Raw genomic sequence first — 17420 nt, 5'->3', positions numbered from 1 at the left:
AAGCCTCGACAAACGTGATAACATTTTCTTGCAGGACGTCGGATATAATGGTATTTTGAAGTGCCAAGTAATAGGTCAGAGGGTAGCTTTTGAGAAAAAAAAAAAACAACAACAAAAAAAGCATTCAATATTCATTTGGTTTCTGCTCTCATATGTGGAAAAAGCATGACAAGCTAAACATAAACCTCCAGTCTGTTCCACATCATGTAAGCCAGCACTTGTCTCAACTCAAAGAAAGCTACAATAATAACTGCACAAAACTATCTTCTTTTTTTTCTTTTTTTGTTAATCTTTAATTGCTAGACCACTTCTTTTAAACATCATTGTCTTATGGGCTCCGGTTGACATGGCAGAGCAGGGTCGCCTGTTTCAGAGATTTACACGTCGTGAATCGTCAACAAATCGCTACCCTATTCAGAAACATGGACACATAAAATTTGCCTTTTTTTATATATATATTTATATATATAAGGACATTGGATTCAAGTATATATATATACACACACACAACTTAAATGAATGAGGTAAAGACAGAATAAAAAAAAAAACCTCAATACCAATATATTATGAAGTTTTCTGTATCATTTCATAGTAAAACACACATACTGGGTTTTTTTGTTGTTTTTTTTTGAGAAAGAGAAAAACTAAAAAGTAAGTCATTCATTGGTGTCATACATTTTTATCCAAATTCCAGCAGTAGAGAAGAAATGATCCTAAGACTCAGAAACTAGAAGCGGACAGTTGTCTGTGATGCAGCTTACGCGGGTTGGTCGTCAAACAGGAGACAAACACTTCAACACATTTCCTCCGTTTCCTGCTAATTACAGTGGCAGAACAAGTGTCCTATGGTATAGAAATACAAAATTTTTTACTATGTACAGTACTCGTCGTTATAACCTACTGTGTGTTTGTTCGTTCTGGAATGAGTCTGGTTGCAAAAAGTAAAAAGAGGAAAGGATGAGAATGTAGATGAACTAATTCTCTCTGGTTTGTAGGATCAGGTTGCTGCATTCCTCAGTAATTCTGGGCTGGACTGCAGCGACCCTTCTGACTGCCTCATGTAGGAACAAAGTGACTGGAGAAATCAGCTTGAAATGCTCAGCTTGGTAGAAATTTTTATACCAAGCTCTAATCTTGGGGTAAAAATCAGCTGCAGTAGTTTCCCTTTAGTTTTATCTGTACGTGTTAGTTCAAATCTATATGTATATTTGGCATATACTTTGCATGGCGCTCGTTAATGCACTGGTTAAACACTCAGTTAAATCTATACTTTAAGTTAACTTAAACAGGAGGAAAGAAGAAATATACCTCGGTTCTTCAGAAAGTCTGAAGACGAATGATTGTTGGCGTCCCTGTGACAGGAGCGCCCCCCCCCCCCCCCCCCCTCCCTTTTGTTCCCCCCGTCACTACAAATCCCCAGACCCCATCCAGACTGACGCAGACAAGAAAGAGCAGAAACATAGAAGTGCATACAAATTAAAAAGAACAATTCTGTGAAAGAGCACTGTTTGCTTGTTCCGTCCTTCATTTCATTTCATTGTTTTGTTTTGTTTTGTTCTTCCATTTTTGTTCCTATGACTTTTTACTTATAACCCATCGCTTTTCCTCTCATCTGTAAGCGGTGCTCTAGAGCACAGTATCATGATGCAAACAGTCTGGGAGGGGCGAGGGGGGTTAAGGTGGTATCAATAAGGATGCCAGTGAGTTGGAGAGAAGGAGAAAGAGGAGGGATGGGACGCCGGGATGAAGGGGTGGGGTGGGATTAAGGAGGATAGGGAGGAGGAGGAGGAGAGCAATATTAACACTTGAAAAAAAGGCAGGCGAAGGAGGCCAGCAGGAGCCACAGTGATTGAGACACAGAGGCAGAGCCGTTGATGTCCCGACCTGTCCCAGGTCCTACAGAGAAACAGAGACAAAGAGAAGGTGGGATCAAGATCTCCCACATAATTGGGAGTTGTACAGAAGGAATTGGTTTAATTCTGGACATATTGCATGTTGTACTGCTTTTTTTTTTATATTGCCCATGCTTTTATTATTTTAATTGGTTTCAACTGTGTTTGTTTTATTTGTACTGTCTATATCTTTTATATATTTTGATGTAACGTGTGAACGTGTACGGTACTTTGGTACACTGTGATTGTTTTGAAGTGCTTTATATATAAAGTTGCGACAAGCAAAAACCACGTCATACCTATTTTTCACGAGTTTTATAATGTGTAAATACAGCTTTAAATGGCATTCGTATGTGTATTGGAGCTCACAACAATTAAATATTTTCTTGAAAAATTTGAAACCACTTGCCAATCTCAACGTTTCCACTTCCTAATTGCTTCAAAAACACAAATAAGACAGGGAAGTAAGAATAACTTGCAGAATTTGACACTTCTGTAACAGAAGAGTCTGGTGTTTGTCCAGACATCTGGAGAATATGTGCTGCTTCGAGCAACTTCCTCTCAGGAGACACAAAGCGGAAGGCTGAAAGTTGTGCATAATGACAACGTGAGCAACTTTTAGTAACACAAAGAGCCAAACAGAGAAGTTAACCAGACACGAATTAGAAATGCTTCTATTGAACACTTATGAAAAGATTTTCATAGAGAAAAAAGGACATTTCAATTCATACCACAGTTAAACTTTGGTGTGCTTAAAAAAAAGTTTTTTTTTAAGATGTAGTGCTGAGATAAATCCTTGGGAAAAAATCAGCAGCCTATGTTGTGGGTGTAATATATTCCAAAAATACAAAAAGTTGGAATGTTAAAGGTTAATTAGATTTAAGCGACGTGAGGAAATAGAGCGACGGTTGTGTTTGCTTGCGGAAAGAAAAAGTATCAATGATCTTTAATCTATTTTTGACTTGAATAAATGTGTTTTAAAGGTGCACCTGCAATCATCAGTTTTTAATTCAGGCAAATGTTCTTTTCATAGGTTGTAGTTTACCTGTCCTTGTCATCTTGATTGCTCTCCCATGAACCTGCTATGCGGGTTTTTTTCCCTGCAGAAGTTACATTTCTGTCCATCTTCTGGGAGTGATCATTCCTCTGTTGCTTAGTCTTCTTCTTAGAGTTTTCTTACTCAGAGTTTTGGCAATTTCAATTTTTTCCTGACTCAAAACCAGTACTTAAAGGAGACTGATGCCTTCAAAATGCCTTCCAAGCCAAATTTATGATATTAGGCCACATAAATAAAAAAAAAATTCAAAAAAAGTTTTTAAATCCGTCCCTGCCTCACCCACACACCAGATGTCACGTTCCTTCTTGAGCTACGTCCTTAAAAGTCCCCACAGGGATTTAAGTCAAACCAGGCGAGCACACCAATCCCAAAATGAATAAGAATTGACACACAGCCAGGTTTTCTTCCTCTCGTGTTTGTTTCCATTGTTTGATGGTGAAGCGAAAGACCAAAGCTCGCGGAGCCAGAGCTTCCTGCTGATTTTCAATTAACACTTCAAAGTAGCTCAGGTTCACTTTGAGACTTACGATGATTTAAATGGTGCAAACCTGAGGAAGTTAAATAAACTAAAATATAATGAATAGGAAAAAAAAAACTATTAAAGAATTATGATGTTACGATTGGTGTTAATCATCTGCTAACAGTCAATTTATGCTTGAATATGTGCACAATGTTGCTGTGAAATACAGGGAGTTGTGGGTGTACTCACTATAGAGGAAAAGGCTGGCATTCTGGACGCCCAGTCGGTTTGAGGCCACACAGGTATAGTTCCCATAATCCTCTTCAGTGACGTTGGCAATCATGAGAATAGTGGTAGTTCCAAGAATCTGGATGTTGATGCCCTGGTTGTGTGACAGCCTGCAGAGGAGAGAGAGAGAGAGAGAGAGAGAGAGAGAGAGAGAGAGAGAGAGAGAGAGAGAGAGAGAGAGAGAGAGAGAGAGAGAGAGAGAGAGAGAGAGAGAGAGAGAGAGAGAGAGAGAGAGAGTCAGTAAAATGTGGATACAAAAAGGTCTGTAGAGTAAAGGTGGATGAAACAGATTATTCAAAGAGAAGGGATACTTTTGTTGACTTTTTATTGTTAAGTTACTCTAAACCTTCTAAACTTAGTCTTGATTATCACCCTTTCAGCAACATCACACTGTTCACAATGTGGCTAATGGCATTCAGTTATTTTCTGTGTCCCGTGTGAAGAGCAGCTGCTCCGAGACACTCCCTTTTCACAAACCTGCTAATTATTTCAAAGCTTGACATTTTAGCCATAATAAGTCATACATAATCATTAATACATCAGTAAAGCCTCCAAACATTGCTGGGGTTGCACTCAATCAGTGTAACTGTGTGCAGGTGAAGGTCTTCAAAAGGCGAGGAGCTTTAATTATGGTCAATGCTTCACGTTGGTGTGGCAATCACTCCGCAACAGCAGGGGTCAGTGTCATGCCAGTGAACGTTCTGAGTGTGGGCGTAGTGATGCTAAAGGAAGAGATAAGCCTTTCTCATTTTAAAACAAAGCCTTTTTCATTAACAGCTCGACGGTGAGCTGCAGCTGCCACGAAGCTGTCTGTGACCTTTGGATTATGTGGTGAGCAAAGACAAACAAGGCACATTTAACAGGGAGGCCAAGTCACTGTCGGCGCTTTCATTTATTTATTTTCAGGACGACTACAACTACTTGGAAGCGTGTCAAAACTTCCTGAAACTGAGTGGAATGACAAAGGAAATTGATCGACCACTTAATATTAAAAGATCGATAAGTGAGCAAAGGTGTGTTTAATATTCTCAAGTCATTGCCTAATTAATCTGAAGTTTTCTCTTGATACTTGAACGTGAAACTCATTAAAACCATTTGGAACTTTTTGCCATCATCACATTCAAAAAGGTGAGAAAAGAGCATGTTGACGCTGCAGTTTCTCTGTATGAAAGTGTGGAAGCAAATGTGTTTTGTTTTTTTGTTCAAGTGAGGAAAAACAAGCTCGATGAGAAAAGATGGATATCTGTACCAGTTAAGGTCTGAGTCTGTTGGATGGTATAAAACAAATCATTCACAGTTGCTATCAAAAACATTTCTTAAATTGGAAATATTTCTGCTCCATATAAGACTAAGTAGCAGCATTAGACAAACGTTTGCTTTGCATTACTTGAATGTGCACAATACCTGCATTGCCTGTTTTTGCCATTATTTTCAATGAATGCTCTTTAAGGTAAATGTATCAATAAAGAGATTCCCAATCAAGTAATCAATGTAATTGCTAAACAATGCTTTCTTGTTTAGCATTCAATGTGTGGAGCTGGTTCACATGCTGAAATTATTTTTTTTTTGTAATGCACCCTGCAAGAGGTCCAGGCCGGTAATAAAGGCATCAAAAACAACCACTCTTCCTTAATGTGACCTATTACTTGGCACTTCAAAATAGCTGATAGGTTTATCACCCGGTCTTAGTCTGGACGGAGGGCCGTGTGCGTCTCACAGATATGCATTAAAACAAACGTTTGAACTGCGCACTTAAATATATATTAAAAAAAAGTATTGTAAATGTGGTCTGCAGCTTGTGGACGCAATAAAAATTCTGATTTCAGTTAATGGGACCACAGGCCACTTCAGGTTGTCTCAGCTTATCTTCAAAGAGCCCAGCAATGAGGCCTCCACTTCTGTATCTTAAATATAGATTTTTTTCATTTATGTGTGATTGAGAGTTGGTTAACGCGTGTGGATCCAGGTAATAGCTGCATTTACAGACAATGGTTTTCATTAATGTTCCTGGGGCCATGCAGCGATTTTCAATTAAAAAAAAAATAAAAAATCGGATCTATCATGTCTTTTAAGTGGCGCACTGCCTCAGAACATGAAAGTCACGTCAGTTCAGCATTGATTCTCAGCTCCTATAGTAAGTGCAAAGATCTGCTCAGACTCTGAAAGGTACCATATTGTTTACTTTAGATTGTGAAATATTTTCAATTTGAAGGTGATTTGTAGCAGTGTTTGCTGGCACTTTTCCCAGTGTTTTACTCCTGAAAGATTACAACAAACTTTACTGTGAGATTTTTTTTCCACCAAACACCTGATATTTATAATGGACTTTCAAAAAGTTGAGCATGTAATGCATTTCATTGTTTTTAATTGTTATTCAATCATTCTTTTTAAATAAAAACCTGACTTTTGAGAAAAAAAACATTAACATGCTCCTAAAGAACGGAAAATCAATTGTGCCAACCTTGAACTTCGTTCCTGGCAAATTAATCAATGCGATTCGCTGACTCAGGACTGTGTGGCACGTTGATGAACTCCTTTCTTTACATAATAACAACTAAACAAAACTCTTTAATAACACACCGCCAATAATGGATTCTGCTTGTCGGGAGCTGATTGAGCTCTTTCATATCATGAATGAGGTGAAGTTCGTTTAAGGCGCCTCCACGTAATCCTGCTTAAGTCCGGGTAATGTGGTAATCTGAGTTTGAGCAGGGCAGCGAGAAGTTTGTGCTGACACACACTCGGCTGATAGCATTAACAGGCGCGGCATAATTCGGCTGGCTGGGGATGTGGGGGAACTTGATAAAAGTGCTGAGGTCCTTCGTGTGGGGACACCTTGGGAATGACGATGGTGTGTGTGTGCGTGTGTGAGTGTGTGTTTGTCTGAAAGTGAGAGTGGGAGAACCCGAAGAGAGGGCGAGTACAGCGGCAGTGTCTCCACTCCATCTAAAAGCAACACTCCACTTTCTAACGATAAGGCCAGCAGCAGATATATTCTCCAGTGTATCTTCATGAGAAGTGACTGCACTATTAAAAAGGCCTGCCCGCTCACAGAGCATGCTGAGAGATCCAGATAATACGCAGCACTACCGGGAGCTGGGTGCAAACAGCTATTTTTACAACAGATTAGAGAATATGATTGTAATGCAGCAGCGAGGGAGCAAACTGACCCAGACAGGTCAGAAGAGACAGAACTCCCTCTTTTGTTTCCACAGTAAAAGGATTGTGGTCGGCTTTTATGGTAAAAAGAGTCCAAATACACAGCGGCGGCAGCGGCAAGAAAAGCAGAATAAACAAAGAGAACGCATATCTGTGAACCCTCTCCTCTTCTTTTGGATCTGTTTCACATTAACATTTATCGAGTTTGTGCTGTAACCTATAACATATTGGCATGTGCGCACATTCTGCAGCCTGTAACTTTCCCTCACTTTTGATTTCACCCTAAAAAAAAAAACAGCTACCAGCCAGCTTCTTCATCTGCCATAAAAAAAAAGAAATTGTTCAATATTTTATCAAAGAAGTTGGCAGAAACTGCATTCATCTACCTTTTCTTTCTTGTATCTTTGAAAATTTCCCCCTGGCTCTCCCGAGGCTGCGTCTTCCCTCACAGGTAGAGGGCAGCAATAATCCACTGGAAACTGTTCAACAATTCCCTACTTGATGCACAGTGATCCAAGGTGGTACATTAAACCCTTGATTGAAAAGATTTGACCCCTCTATTTGGTGAAGGGCGTGCAGGCGGGCACTGCGAGCAGGGCGGCACTCTCCGGCCAGAGCAGATGAAAGACCGGAGCGAATCATCAGATGGACGGATTTGATTCTGCAATGTGTGGTAGCATCTAAAGTAGGTTATCACCGCCGGGGGAAAGTGAGAGGCCAGCTATGATTCAAAGCCGGTGATAAATGAAATGAAGTGGAGACTCCTGCTGAGACTTGTAACCCGGAGATGATCGAAGGCGGTAGATCGGCTGTGACAGCCAGCTGACAAAACAACAAACTGTCACATGACCTGAGAGTTTGCTCTGGACTTTCCTGTGCTGGAAACATGGATTGAATGGAAGAGTGGTGCTTTAGCGGCTCAGATCTCTTAATTTCAAAGAATCTTTAAAGTAAAGTTTCCATTATTGATCTCTCTTGTTAACCTGAACCACTCACTAGGAGAAATTGGCATCTCGGGACCTTTTGGGGGTGAAGAGATTCGACTATGTGAAACCTCTTCACCTCTTTTCCATAGAAAAGCTGTTATCCTTTTTTTCCTCCTCTTAACTATTTGTAATGACTCAAAAAAAACAACACTCTTCATTTCTATTCTTATCAGAAAAGATAAAATAGCAAAGAAGTATGTTTTTATTCTTTTTTTTTTATTGTAAATGTTAAGAGGGACCCTCATTTGCTCTTGTGGTAAATCCTATTGAATACAGTCAAATATGAAATGTCTCATGAGATTAATGTATACATATGCAAAATACAATAATGTAAAGCGGCACAAAGAAATTGTAAAAAGCACAGTTATGTGCTTACATGAATATAAGTGAAGAGATTTTATTAGATTTTTATTTCAATAATGAATGTTAAATGTGCTATTGAGTAATATGCGATTTCTGTATATATTTCCTTCAGACAGAGTAGAGGGGGCGTTTAACACAGCTGCATATTTGATTAAGTTGGATGTGGCATTACTGACAGTCTAAACATCTCATACTGGAAATATGTTGGGTTTTATTTCAATTATTTACATAAAAAGATGTAGAGAGTAGGATGAATAGAAATAATGTATCATTTTTAGGAACCTATATAGATCCTACTTCTGTACATGCAGGTGATATGGACTGAAATAGCTCAATAATCCAGTGCAGGGATGTAAAAGTAGGACTGAAAGAATTGCATCTGATTTAAAACAGCTGTTTTGGTAATATACATAACTTACGAGTAATGCAGCCGATTTCATCTTAAGCAACGAGTCACAAGTTAAAACCTTGAGGAAGGTATTTTTCAGTTCACAAAGTCTTTAACATCCTTTAACAAAACATTTAACAAGGTGGCGAGCAGCGGCTTTCAGCCTGTGATTTACAACTTGATTTAAATTCCATCAGGTACAGCCAAGAGACGAGATGGAATGAGCAGGGATGGCTGTGACACCCAGGTGGGGAGAGTTATCACTTAGGACCCGCTGCTTTAAGATTATGATATATCAGGCTCATCCGAGGCTAATTGGGTCTTTATATGCGAGGGGAGACTCTCAGATCTGTGCGATGTGAGAAATGCTGTGGAGACGCGTTTCATCTGCGCTTCAAATCGTACATCGTTCAGATCTGCATTTCATCACCTGAGGACGCCCGCGACTTCATGCAGATGTTGACACTGAGTTGAGATGGATACACACAGAGTCAAGTATTTTCTCTGCTCAGCCCAGTATGCATTCAGCAGCCTGTGCCAAGAGAGGCGAGAAGAGCCGGCCTTAAAAAAAAAAAAGCGTCTTAATCCTGTTAATTTCCTGACTGGAAATGATTGCAGAAAAGTGGGGGATGCCAAAAATAACTGTGTGGTTGTCACCATAAATAAAACAATAAAACAGGATACTTGGCATGAATCGGACATTTTAATAGATCAGTGGGAAGGATTTAGAGGCGTCGAGCAGTGAGGCTGCAGACAAAGTGAACATCCGCTCCTGTTGTATGGTGTCACCTACACAACCTGAGGACAAAAGAAAACCATCCTCTCAACAGCGACTGCTCGCTTCTTATGCTTCGCGTGTATATCTGAAAGACTCCTCTTAAGGTAGAGACCATTACACATCTTTCTGCCACATCAACCAGCACAGTTACAATAATGTCTGTCCACCCCTATTTATGGGGGGTAAGTGAAAGAGAAGGCATTGTTAAAGATGGTGTGAAATAAGGTTTTGAGCTCAAGGTGACCTTACAATGCGACTCCAGGCCACTGAAATCTGAACATTTCATCTTATTTTCAAACGTGTGCTTTTTTTAAACCAGGTTTCAAGAAATGTCAAGAGGTAAACATTCACAAAGACAAAGCTAACTTTTTTGGGGGGGGCAATATGAACCTTTTTTTTTTTCTAATCTACTGGCTGTTTGTAAAGAGTCAAGTCAGTGAAACCATCACCATTATCTTTCATTTGATTTGCTAAATGAAGCACCTTTTTTATATTATTATTTTCAGATGGTATACTCATATACAAAGGGATACATGACTATTTGACATTTGATATATATTTTTTTAATGTGGCATAAGTGAAAAAAGCATAAAGTTGAAATTGCTCTTATTCTCTTTCAACTTATTCAGAATTGTGAAGCTATTTTTAATTAAAGTTTGTGTTTGCCGTCATTTTACTGATACAGCCCATTTTACACTAAGCTGAACTTAAAATAGGATTGTCACCCCTGTTATTGGAGTGGGTCAGCTTCAGTTCCTGCAGTTGGTAGTTCGATAACCCATCTCACCTTTTTGATATATTAAAGTGTCCATGAGCCCCAAATGAATCCAAGGTTGAAAGATCACCTTGATGTGTCTGTACGCGAGCCTTGAGACGAGTGATGAAATGCAGTGAAATGTGCCATATAGTCCAAGTTCATCTCACATTTATCTTTGTTGACTGATTGGCTAGGTGCGCAATCGAAGTTCTTTGGAGCGATCTCATAAAGGAGATGTACGAAGGTTCGGACGAACTGAAGGACAACTCAAAAAATATTATGCTGTCCTATACAGCCGTCTCAAGGTATAAAAACACAGTGACTTATACACTGTAATTAAAATAATAATCTTGAGAAATGTGTTGAGAGTGGCTCATAACTAAAGAGGAATTTCATTATTTATTATTTATTATGTACTCTTTGGGGCGTCGAACTCAAGGTTGAGTCGCAGGGCTGAGGATAAATGGAAGAGTTAACAGTGATGAAACCTTTCAAAGATAATTTCTAGAAGTCCGCAGTTAACAGGTCATAAAAGGATATAAAGTTCATAGAGTGCGGACACACAGAGGAGGCTGGAACACATGCAGACAGGCCCAATCAAAGCTTCAAGGACAGTTTACGAGCCAATGAGAACTTGCTGGAGGTTGAGGGTTAATCAAAGCATCATTAGGTACATTGATGGAACTGGAGGAACTAGTCCAAGAGATAATGCTAAAGTAAACAAAACCAGTGCTTACTCGCTACTGGCATTGTGGGTCTGACGCTCCGTTTACACAACAACGCTTTTAAGGGAAAACACAAAAAGTTCATTGTGTTTTGGGTGTTCGTTTGCATGGCAACGGTGCTTGGAGCCACTGAAAACGCAAGTTTTTTTTAAAATGTTGCGTCTCTGTCGAAACATGGCAAAACGCACCATCTCTGTGTAAATAGGGGAAAACTCAACTTTCCTGAAAGGTTGCTACTGCAGATGCACACACCACGGCTGTTGTAAATAGTTATTCTATACATGCACGAGTAGACTGATAATACCAACAATGGCGGGCTGGAGAGTCGAGAGTCTGTCCATACAAATGTAACTGTACTCCCAGTTAGTCCCAGACTTGTAAGATCCCTGTCAGGCAAAATTTGGAAAAGGTTACTGATTCTTTGTGTTTGGATTTCTACGCCCAATCACTATGACCTTCTTTGCTGCAACCCCGCCAAAAACAGCTTATCCCACTTCAATCCTAACCAACCACATACTGTAGCTCGCGCCGGTTCTTGAGGCAAGGCAATCTGTGCATGCAACAAGGACGACACCAGCTCATTATTGAGCAAGACGCTCAGAGCTGAACCAGTGTGGGTGTTATTACCCGATCTGCTCTGAAAACTCAATACGTTCTGCACTGCTACACATGTGATACTTTCAGGTGAGGGCAGAACTATCAGGGGAAGTCAGTCACATACAAAGTGAGGTGAAGCATCACGCCTTTCAGCATCTGCAAAACAGCTCAGTCCCCCCGGGGCAGATAGTGAAGAAGTATGGACAAGACTCAACGATTGTTAGTGACTCTGCAACATTAAGTTTTTAATATACGTCTGCATTGTAGACCAGTACGAACCTGAATCGACAGATTCTCATCAGCTAACGTTTGGTCAACAATTTCGGATCAGTTCTAATTATATTTTACTTCTGCCAGTCAACCACATTAATCCTTCACACTAATCCCGATACGTTGTGGAGGATCAGATCAACAAAATCAGACACAGAAGACGTTCAAAGCACGACATCAATTAAGGAAAACAATTATACAACATCAATTATGATAATCCTGCATCTGAAAGGTAGCAGTGAGATATTCAAGACGGCCGCTTTTGTTTGTTCGTCAAAATACCCTGTAAGGAAGGGATTAAAGATGCAATAATACACAGAAAGGACCACAACTAATCATGAACATGTCAGAAAAATGGACGCGTCCTAAAGAATAAGAAAAAAAATTGAAATGGCGTGTTTATGTTTCATGCTGAAAATGTGTGATGAGCAGCTAAAACTACACAGGTTTTATTATGTGATAGTTTTCAAGCACAAAATGCAGCTACTGGGTGGGTCTGGTTTTTTTTTTTTTTTTTTTTTAAACAACCACAGTAAAAAGATGTTTTCAACAAACGTATGAGGCGAACGCTAAACTCACGCTTTTCCAACCATTAAATAAATAGCAGACAATGAGAAAACCACAATTGTTTGTTTACCAGTCAGAAACTCCGCTGTCTGAACCTTAAGTCCTTCATGTGTTGCAATCTGTACTGCAAAATGGCTTGTGATCAAAATGCAGACGTCAGGATGTCCGCTGAAAGCCCGATATGCAGATGAGGTTGAACCTCATTAAGAGGTAAACAAGCACCGGAGCAAGACCTCACCTTAAGAGTCAGGTAAATAAGACACAACAGGATACAGTGCATTAGCTTTCATTCTCGGGGAGGGGGGCCTATAAAATTAACTGGCCAACCAAGGATAAATTATATTATTATGGTGCATTAGCATCATCATCCAAGGAGAAGGTGCAATAACACTTTCCACTGGCACAGAGGGAGACGGGGCCCCGCAAACAGGCACGCAGCCAAAACCCTCCGGGGGACAAAACAACAGAGATAGATGGAGGTTGGAAACAACAGATAATGCAAAAATATTGCAACGACCATAAATCTTTCTCCTCCAGAACTGGCATGATAGGGCCTATTACTTTTAAGACCATATCTGTGATAACACTTGTGACACTCCTTCCAAATTTCCCTTCCAATCTTAAGTGAACTTTTTCTTCTCTTTGGGGTTGAATGAGATTGCACAGGATAGTTTTTTTTGCAAAACATTTTCTTAATCATATTTTTTTGTTTTTTCCTATCTGTTCGCACATGGACTCAGGTGGTAAGTTTGCTGTGGAGGGGGAAAAAAAAAAAAACATCTCTCAGGTTATTAAATGACAAGTGCTGAAATGGAGAAACTGGGTCGATGTTGCATTTCAAATGTCATTACATTTCAATCCTCTTAAAGTGTTTTTCTGACACATGCACAACACTCAAATTGATAGCTTTCCAATGAACATCTGTGTCTGGTCACACAATTTGCAATTTCACAGGGGAGACAGTACGGCACCGGGAACCTGATTTCCATTTTCAGTGCAATCACTTGTTCTATGAGAACAGAGTTACTGAGATTTTCAGCGGCGGCAGTCTATACACTGCAGACACAAGGACGGTCGCTCCGTTGCTCCTTTCTTCCTTCTCGAAGAATCTCCTGTTGTAACATGGCAACATTCAATCGGCCACTTTTAAGTGAGGGATTAGGCGGGCTATTAGACATTATCAGACCACTCAGATTATGTCATCAAACTAACCTTCAAATGTAACAATGAGACCACTTTAAGAGCCGACTTCAAAAGATATCTGAAAGGCCCATTAAAGCCATTGGATACAATACAATGATTCTCGGCTGTGACAACGAATGAAACTACTGTCACGTTTGGGAGTGGTGAATTAATCAACCCAGGATTGTGTGGAAAAGTCATCGATTTTCAAAAAAATTCCTCCAGCTGAGGAATTTCTTTTTTTTTTTGTTAACAACTTGCATAATCAAGCTAGTCCGTGATTGTGTAAGTATATAATGTCAACTGTCATGGTCGTATTCAAGTATGACATTTTGTGTGTCTGCTTTTACATTTTTCGAGATAGGCTTGGAAAAAATATGTAAAAAAATAAACCAAAATACACAATTGTTTGGTGCAGCACATATTCATACATAAGAGGTGTGCTTTCTCCCTTTATGCAATGACACCCGACTATCTGTGGCACTAAATTATCCATCTATACTCAATCCTCTGATAAAGTGTCTCTTCAATACTAAAGGTAGGATGATTGGAAACTTCATTAAATTAAATGAAGACATGAGAGACATTTTAGTAAGTGGTTCAGGTGAATAAAGAAAATAGGGTTTTTGATCAACTAAACACAAACTAGATAGGGAGCATCAGGGTTTTTACTTTTACTTTTTTACCTGATCGGAGTTTTATTTGATGTATAAATCGACTCATTAAAATGGTTTTGGACTATTGCAATTTATTTTATATGGGTCGCCCCCAAGAAGTGCATTATGGAGTTAAAACTGTTACAAAATGCTGTACCAGCAGCCAAAATCCTTACAAAATCAACAACGAGAGATCAATCTGGCATTAGGTTTGACTTTATAACTTTAGTTGGTTTTTTTCAAGTTCTTCATGACCAGTTACAGTACTGGTTTGGATATATTCCAAACTGTACTCTAAGGTCCTCAGGAGCTGGCCTGATTCATATAAAATAAGATCAAATATAGAAATCATCGTGCAGCAATATTCTGTCTTATGCTCCTGTGGGTTGGAAGAAAAAATAACTGTCCGCTCATGTAAAAGAAAAATCTTCTTTAGACAGTTTTATGAAACAGCTTGAGGTGTATTTTTATGTCCTTGCTTTTAATTAGTGTAGCCATTTTAATGCTATCTTCTGCTTCTAATCTTGATTTCTATTGGTTGTTTTTTATGTTGGCTTTTAAATCACTTGTTTTTCACTCAGTTTTGCTTTATAGCCAATTAATTCTGTTTCCTCATTTTATGTAAAAGCACTTCAAGCTGTACTTCAGTGTATGAGTGCTGGTATATTAATAAAGATCATTAGGTTAGGGAAGCGAGATCATAGCCCAAAGTTTGCTGGTTTGAATCATGCTGCTAATGCGTCGCCACTATGGCGTTGGTGTAATTCCCAAAACCTCTGACTGCGCCGGTTTCACCAAGATGCATGCAACTTGTGTTAAATCATACATTTCTTTCAAATGCTCTATTGTAGCATCACTGAAATAAAACAGTAAAAATACCATCAGAAATAATGGTATTTCTGTTAATGCACCTTTAATGCACTTTTTGCAGGTTTCCTTGAAGAAAAATCTCCCAAAAGAATCACTCTTCTCTGTGACAGAATGAAGGAGGACAAAAATATACGATTGCTATAAAGTCTTGTATGAAATCGTGACAATTATGCTTGAGACGTTGTCATAGAAATGAGGCCACTGTGTGATATACAAGGCCAAAGTGTGTGTTACTCACTTATCACACAACTAAAACAGATGAAAGTAGGTAGTTTTCTCTCCAGTTTTTGTTAGCTGGTGTTGGCCCCAGAATATCAGAAATTGATGAACATTGGAGTTAGCACTAATGTAATTAAGCCTTTGTTATTAATACAAATCACATGATGAGTTTGGATTAATTTAATGGCCTTTACTTGTTGTGCCTCTGGCACAGTAAGGCATTATATCGCATTACTTTGCCTGATTATAATAATTTTAATCAACATTGCACCTTTCTTGCCTCAAACCAAGTCCGTTCATGTCAATATAAAGTTATTTTCGTCAAGCCTTCATTTGTTTCCTGTCACCTGCAGCTTTTAATAGCTGTAACTACTTATTAATCAGAATGTGGTGTGGAAAAAAAGTTGTGGTGTATATACACAGTAAGAAAAGAAAAAAAAAAGCTTTTCTTTCTGTTGCTTCCAGTAATTTTACATTTGAACAACGAAAGGTTTTCCATCCCGGAAAAATGATCAGAGATCATTACAGTAATCATCAGTTGATATGATGGTTTGTGCTGAAGGAGGCTAATGGACTGTGCTCAGTATAATGACTTGTTTACAGCTGATGTAATTGGTTTCATGTAAATGTGGTTACTTTTATATTTTAGCACACCTCGAGAAAATGCTTGGGAAATCCAAGCCTTCTTTTTATTTTATTGTTACTCTATTTGTGGACTCACTGGAATGATAATGCGTGGCAGCTTTGGACACCCATCTCTGTCAAAAAACAAAAACAAAAAACCAAACAACAAATAATTCAGGATATACTTTACCTTTTTTCATCTCTGTACCATTCAAACTCGGGTGTGGGCACAGCGGTGGCGTCACACTGCAGCGTTCCCATGCGGCCTACCGGAGTCTCCGAGCTCTGGGTCCTCTTTATTGTCGGAGGGTCTGCCAAGTCACACAACAGTGACATGAGTCACATATTAAGAGTAATAACCCAGGCAACCGTCACGCATGAGATAGTCGAGCGTGGAAATGTCATGATCCAACTTAATAAAACACCTTGGCACATGTGTTCTTTTTCAGATCTTATTTGAAATGCCTCGTTTTTCTTTTTCAAAAATTGTGAGTCACTCTCATTGTGTCAAGGATGTCTGCAAAGCAGCACCGATAAAAGAGTGAGACAAGGAAAATGTCTTTTTGGCATCATAATAGCAGTATTCAATTTAAATGATAAAAACGAGTAAACACCTCAACTGGATAAGATGAGAGAGATGAGTTTTTGCTGTCTTACAGCTAAAATGTTGTTATTTTCTTTCCAGTTTTTGCTCCAGAGACAGTGTTGAATAGATTACTTGTATCTTGACTTTTATACACTTCTACAGAGCAATCAGTTCAAATTCATCAAGTGTATTAGCATTCATCATACACACATAAGGCTTTCTACAAACATCCTAATGGCCAGAAATATGTCCTAAATGGATTAATGCCCATTTTCCATTTGGGATTAAACACTAAGAATTGGTTTAATATAGAAATCGTTATCATTTAGCTCAGGCACTCAGACTTGGCTAAAGTACAGTTTGGGCAAACAGCCATATGTGATTTGTTCAGATCAAAAGAATTGTGAAACTCCTCTTCTTCTCAGTTTCTGATTTCTCATGAGCTGGTTGTCAATCCTGAACGACCGACATCTACGTAACACTCATCAGATCTAATTTGGACAGCTGAAAAGATGCAATTAGGTGATCCTGTTTTCAAATTGTGAAGTGTCTCTCACACGGCAACGTGTTATGTGAGAATCACTTTGAAAATGACAGACGCAATCAAAGTCAACGATTGGCCCTGGCTTTGATTCATCTCAAAAACACTGGAGAGCCCTTCGAAACTTTCAAGATTCATCCCGTCTATCGTGCCATGTCATACCTTACAAGCTCATAACTCAGAACTCCAGACTTTTACAAGATTTCATGAGCTGAATGTATCATCTTGTAAAGCTGACAGTACATGTGTGGGGAGTATTGATGTACTCTGTATAAAGCACGCACTGCCAGTTTGTTGTTACTTACAGTTGACGACCACATTGACGTATTTGACATCGGGCGTGGCCACGTCATTGCTGGCCTTGCATTCGTAACGGCCCGCTTGGTTTCGCATGATGCCTATAATATCCAGGTACTCTTCACCGTCCAACGGCTCGGCTGCAGACAGACAGGAAG

The 17420-nt window shown here is 39.2% G+C and overlaps 1 protein-coding gene across 1 annotated transcript in view; it reads right to left on the bottom strand.

Annotated features, from left to right (window-relative positions):
• Positions 1-1433: 1433 nt before the first annotated feature.
• The window catches only part of lsamp (limbic system associated membrane protein), a 235777-nt gene continuing 219790 nt past the window's right edge, over positions 1434-17420 (bottom strand). The window contains exons 5-8 of the mRNA XM_080504709.1: positions 17271-17402; positions 16029-16149; positions 3659-3807; positions 1434-1896 (exon numbers count right to left, since the gene is read on the bottom strand). Of these exons, the coding sequence (XP_080360835.1) occupies positions 1799-1896; positions 3659-3807; positions 16029-16149; positions 17271-17402 (500 nt within the window). The 3' untranslated portion in view covers positions 1434-1798. The remainder of the gene's footprint in view (positions 1897-3658; positions 3808-16028; positions 16150-17270; positions 17403-17420) is intronic.

The sequence above is a fragment of the Blennius ocellaris genome, assembly GCF_963422515.1.
Source record: "Blennius ocellaris genome assembly, chromosome: 2".
Taxonomy (NCBI): domain Eukaryota; kingdom Metazoa; phylum Chordata; class Actinopteri; order Blenniiformes; family Blenniidae; genus Blennius; species Blennius ocellaris.
The sequence above is the reverse complement of the archived record's forward strand: the minus strand, read 5'-3'. Positions and strand labels throughout refer to the sequence as shown.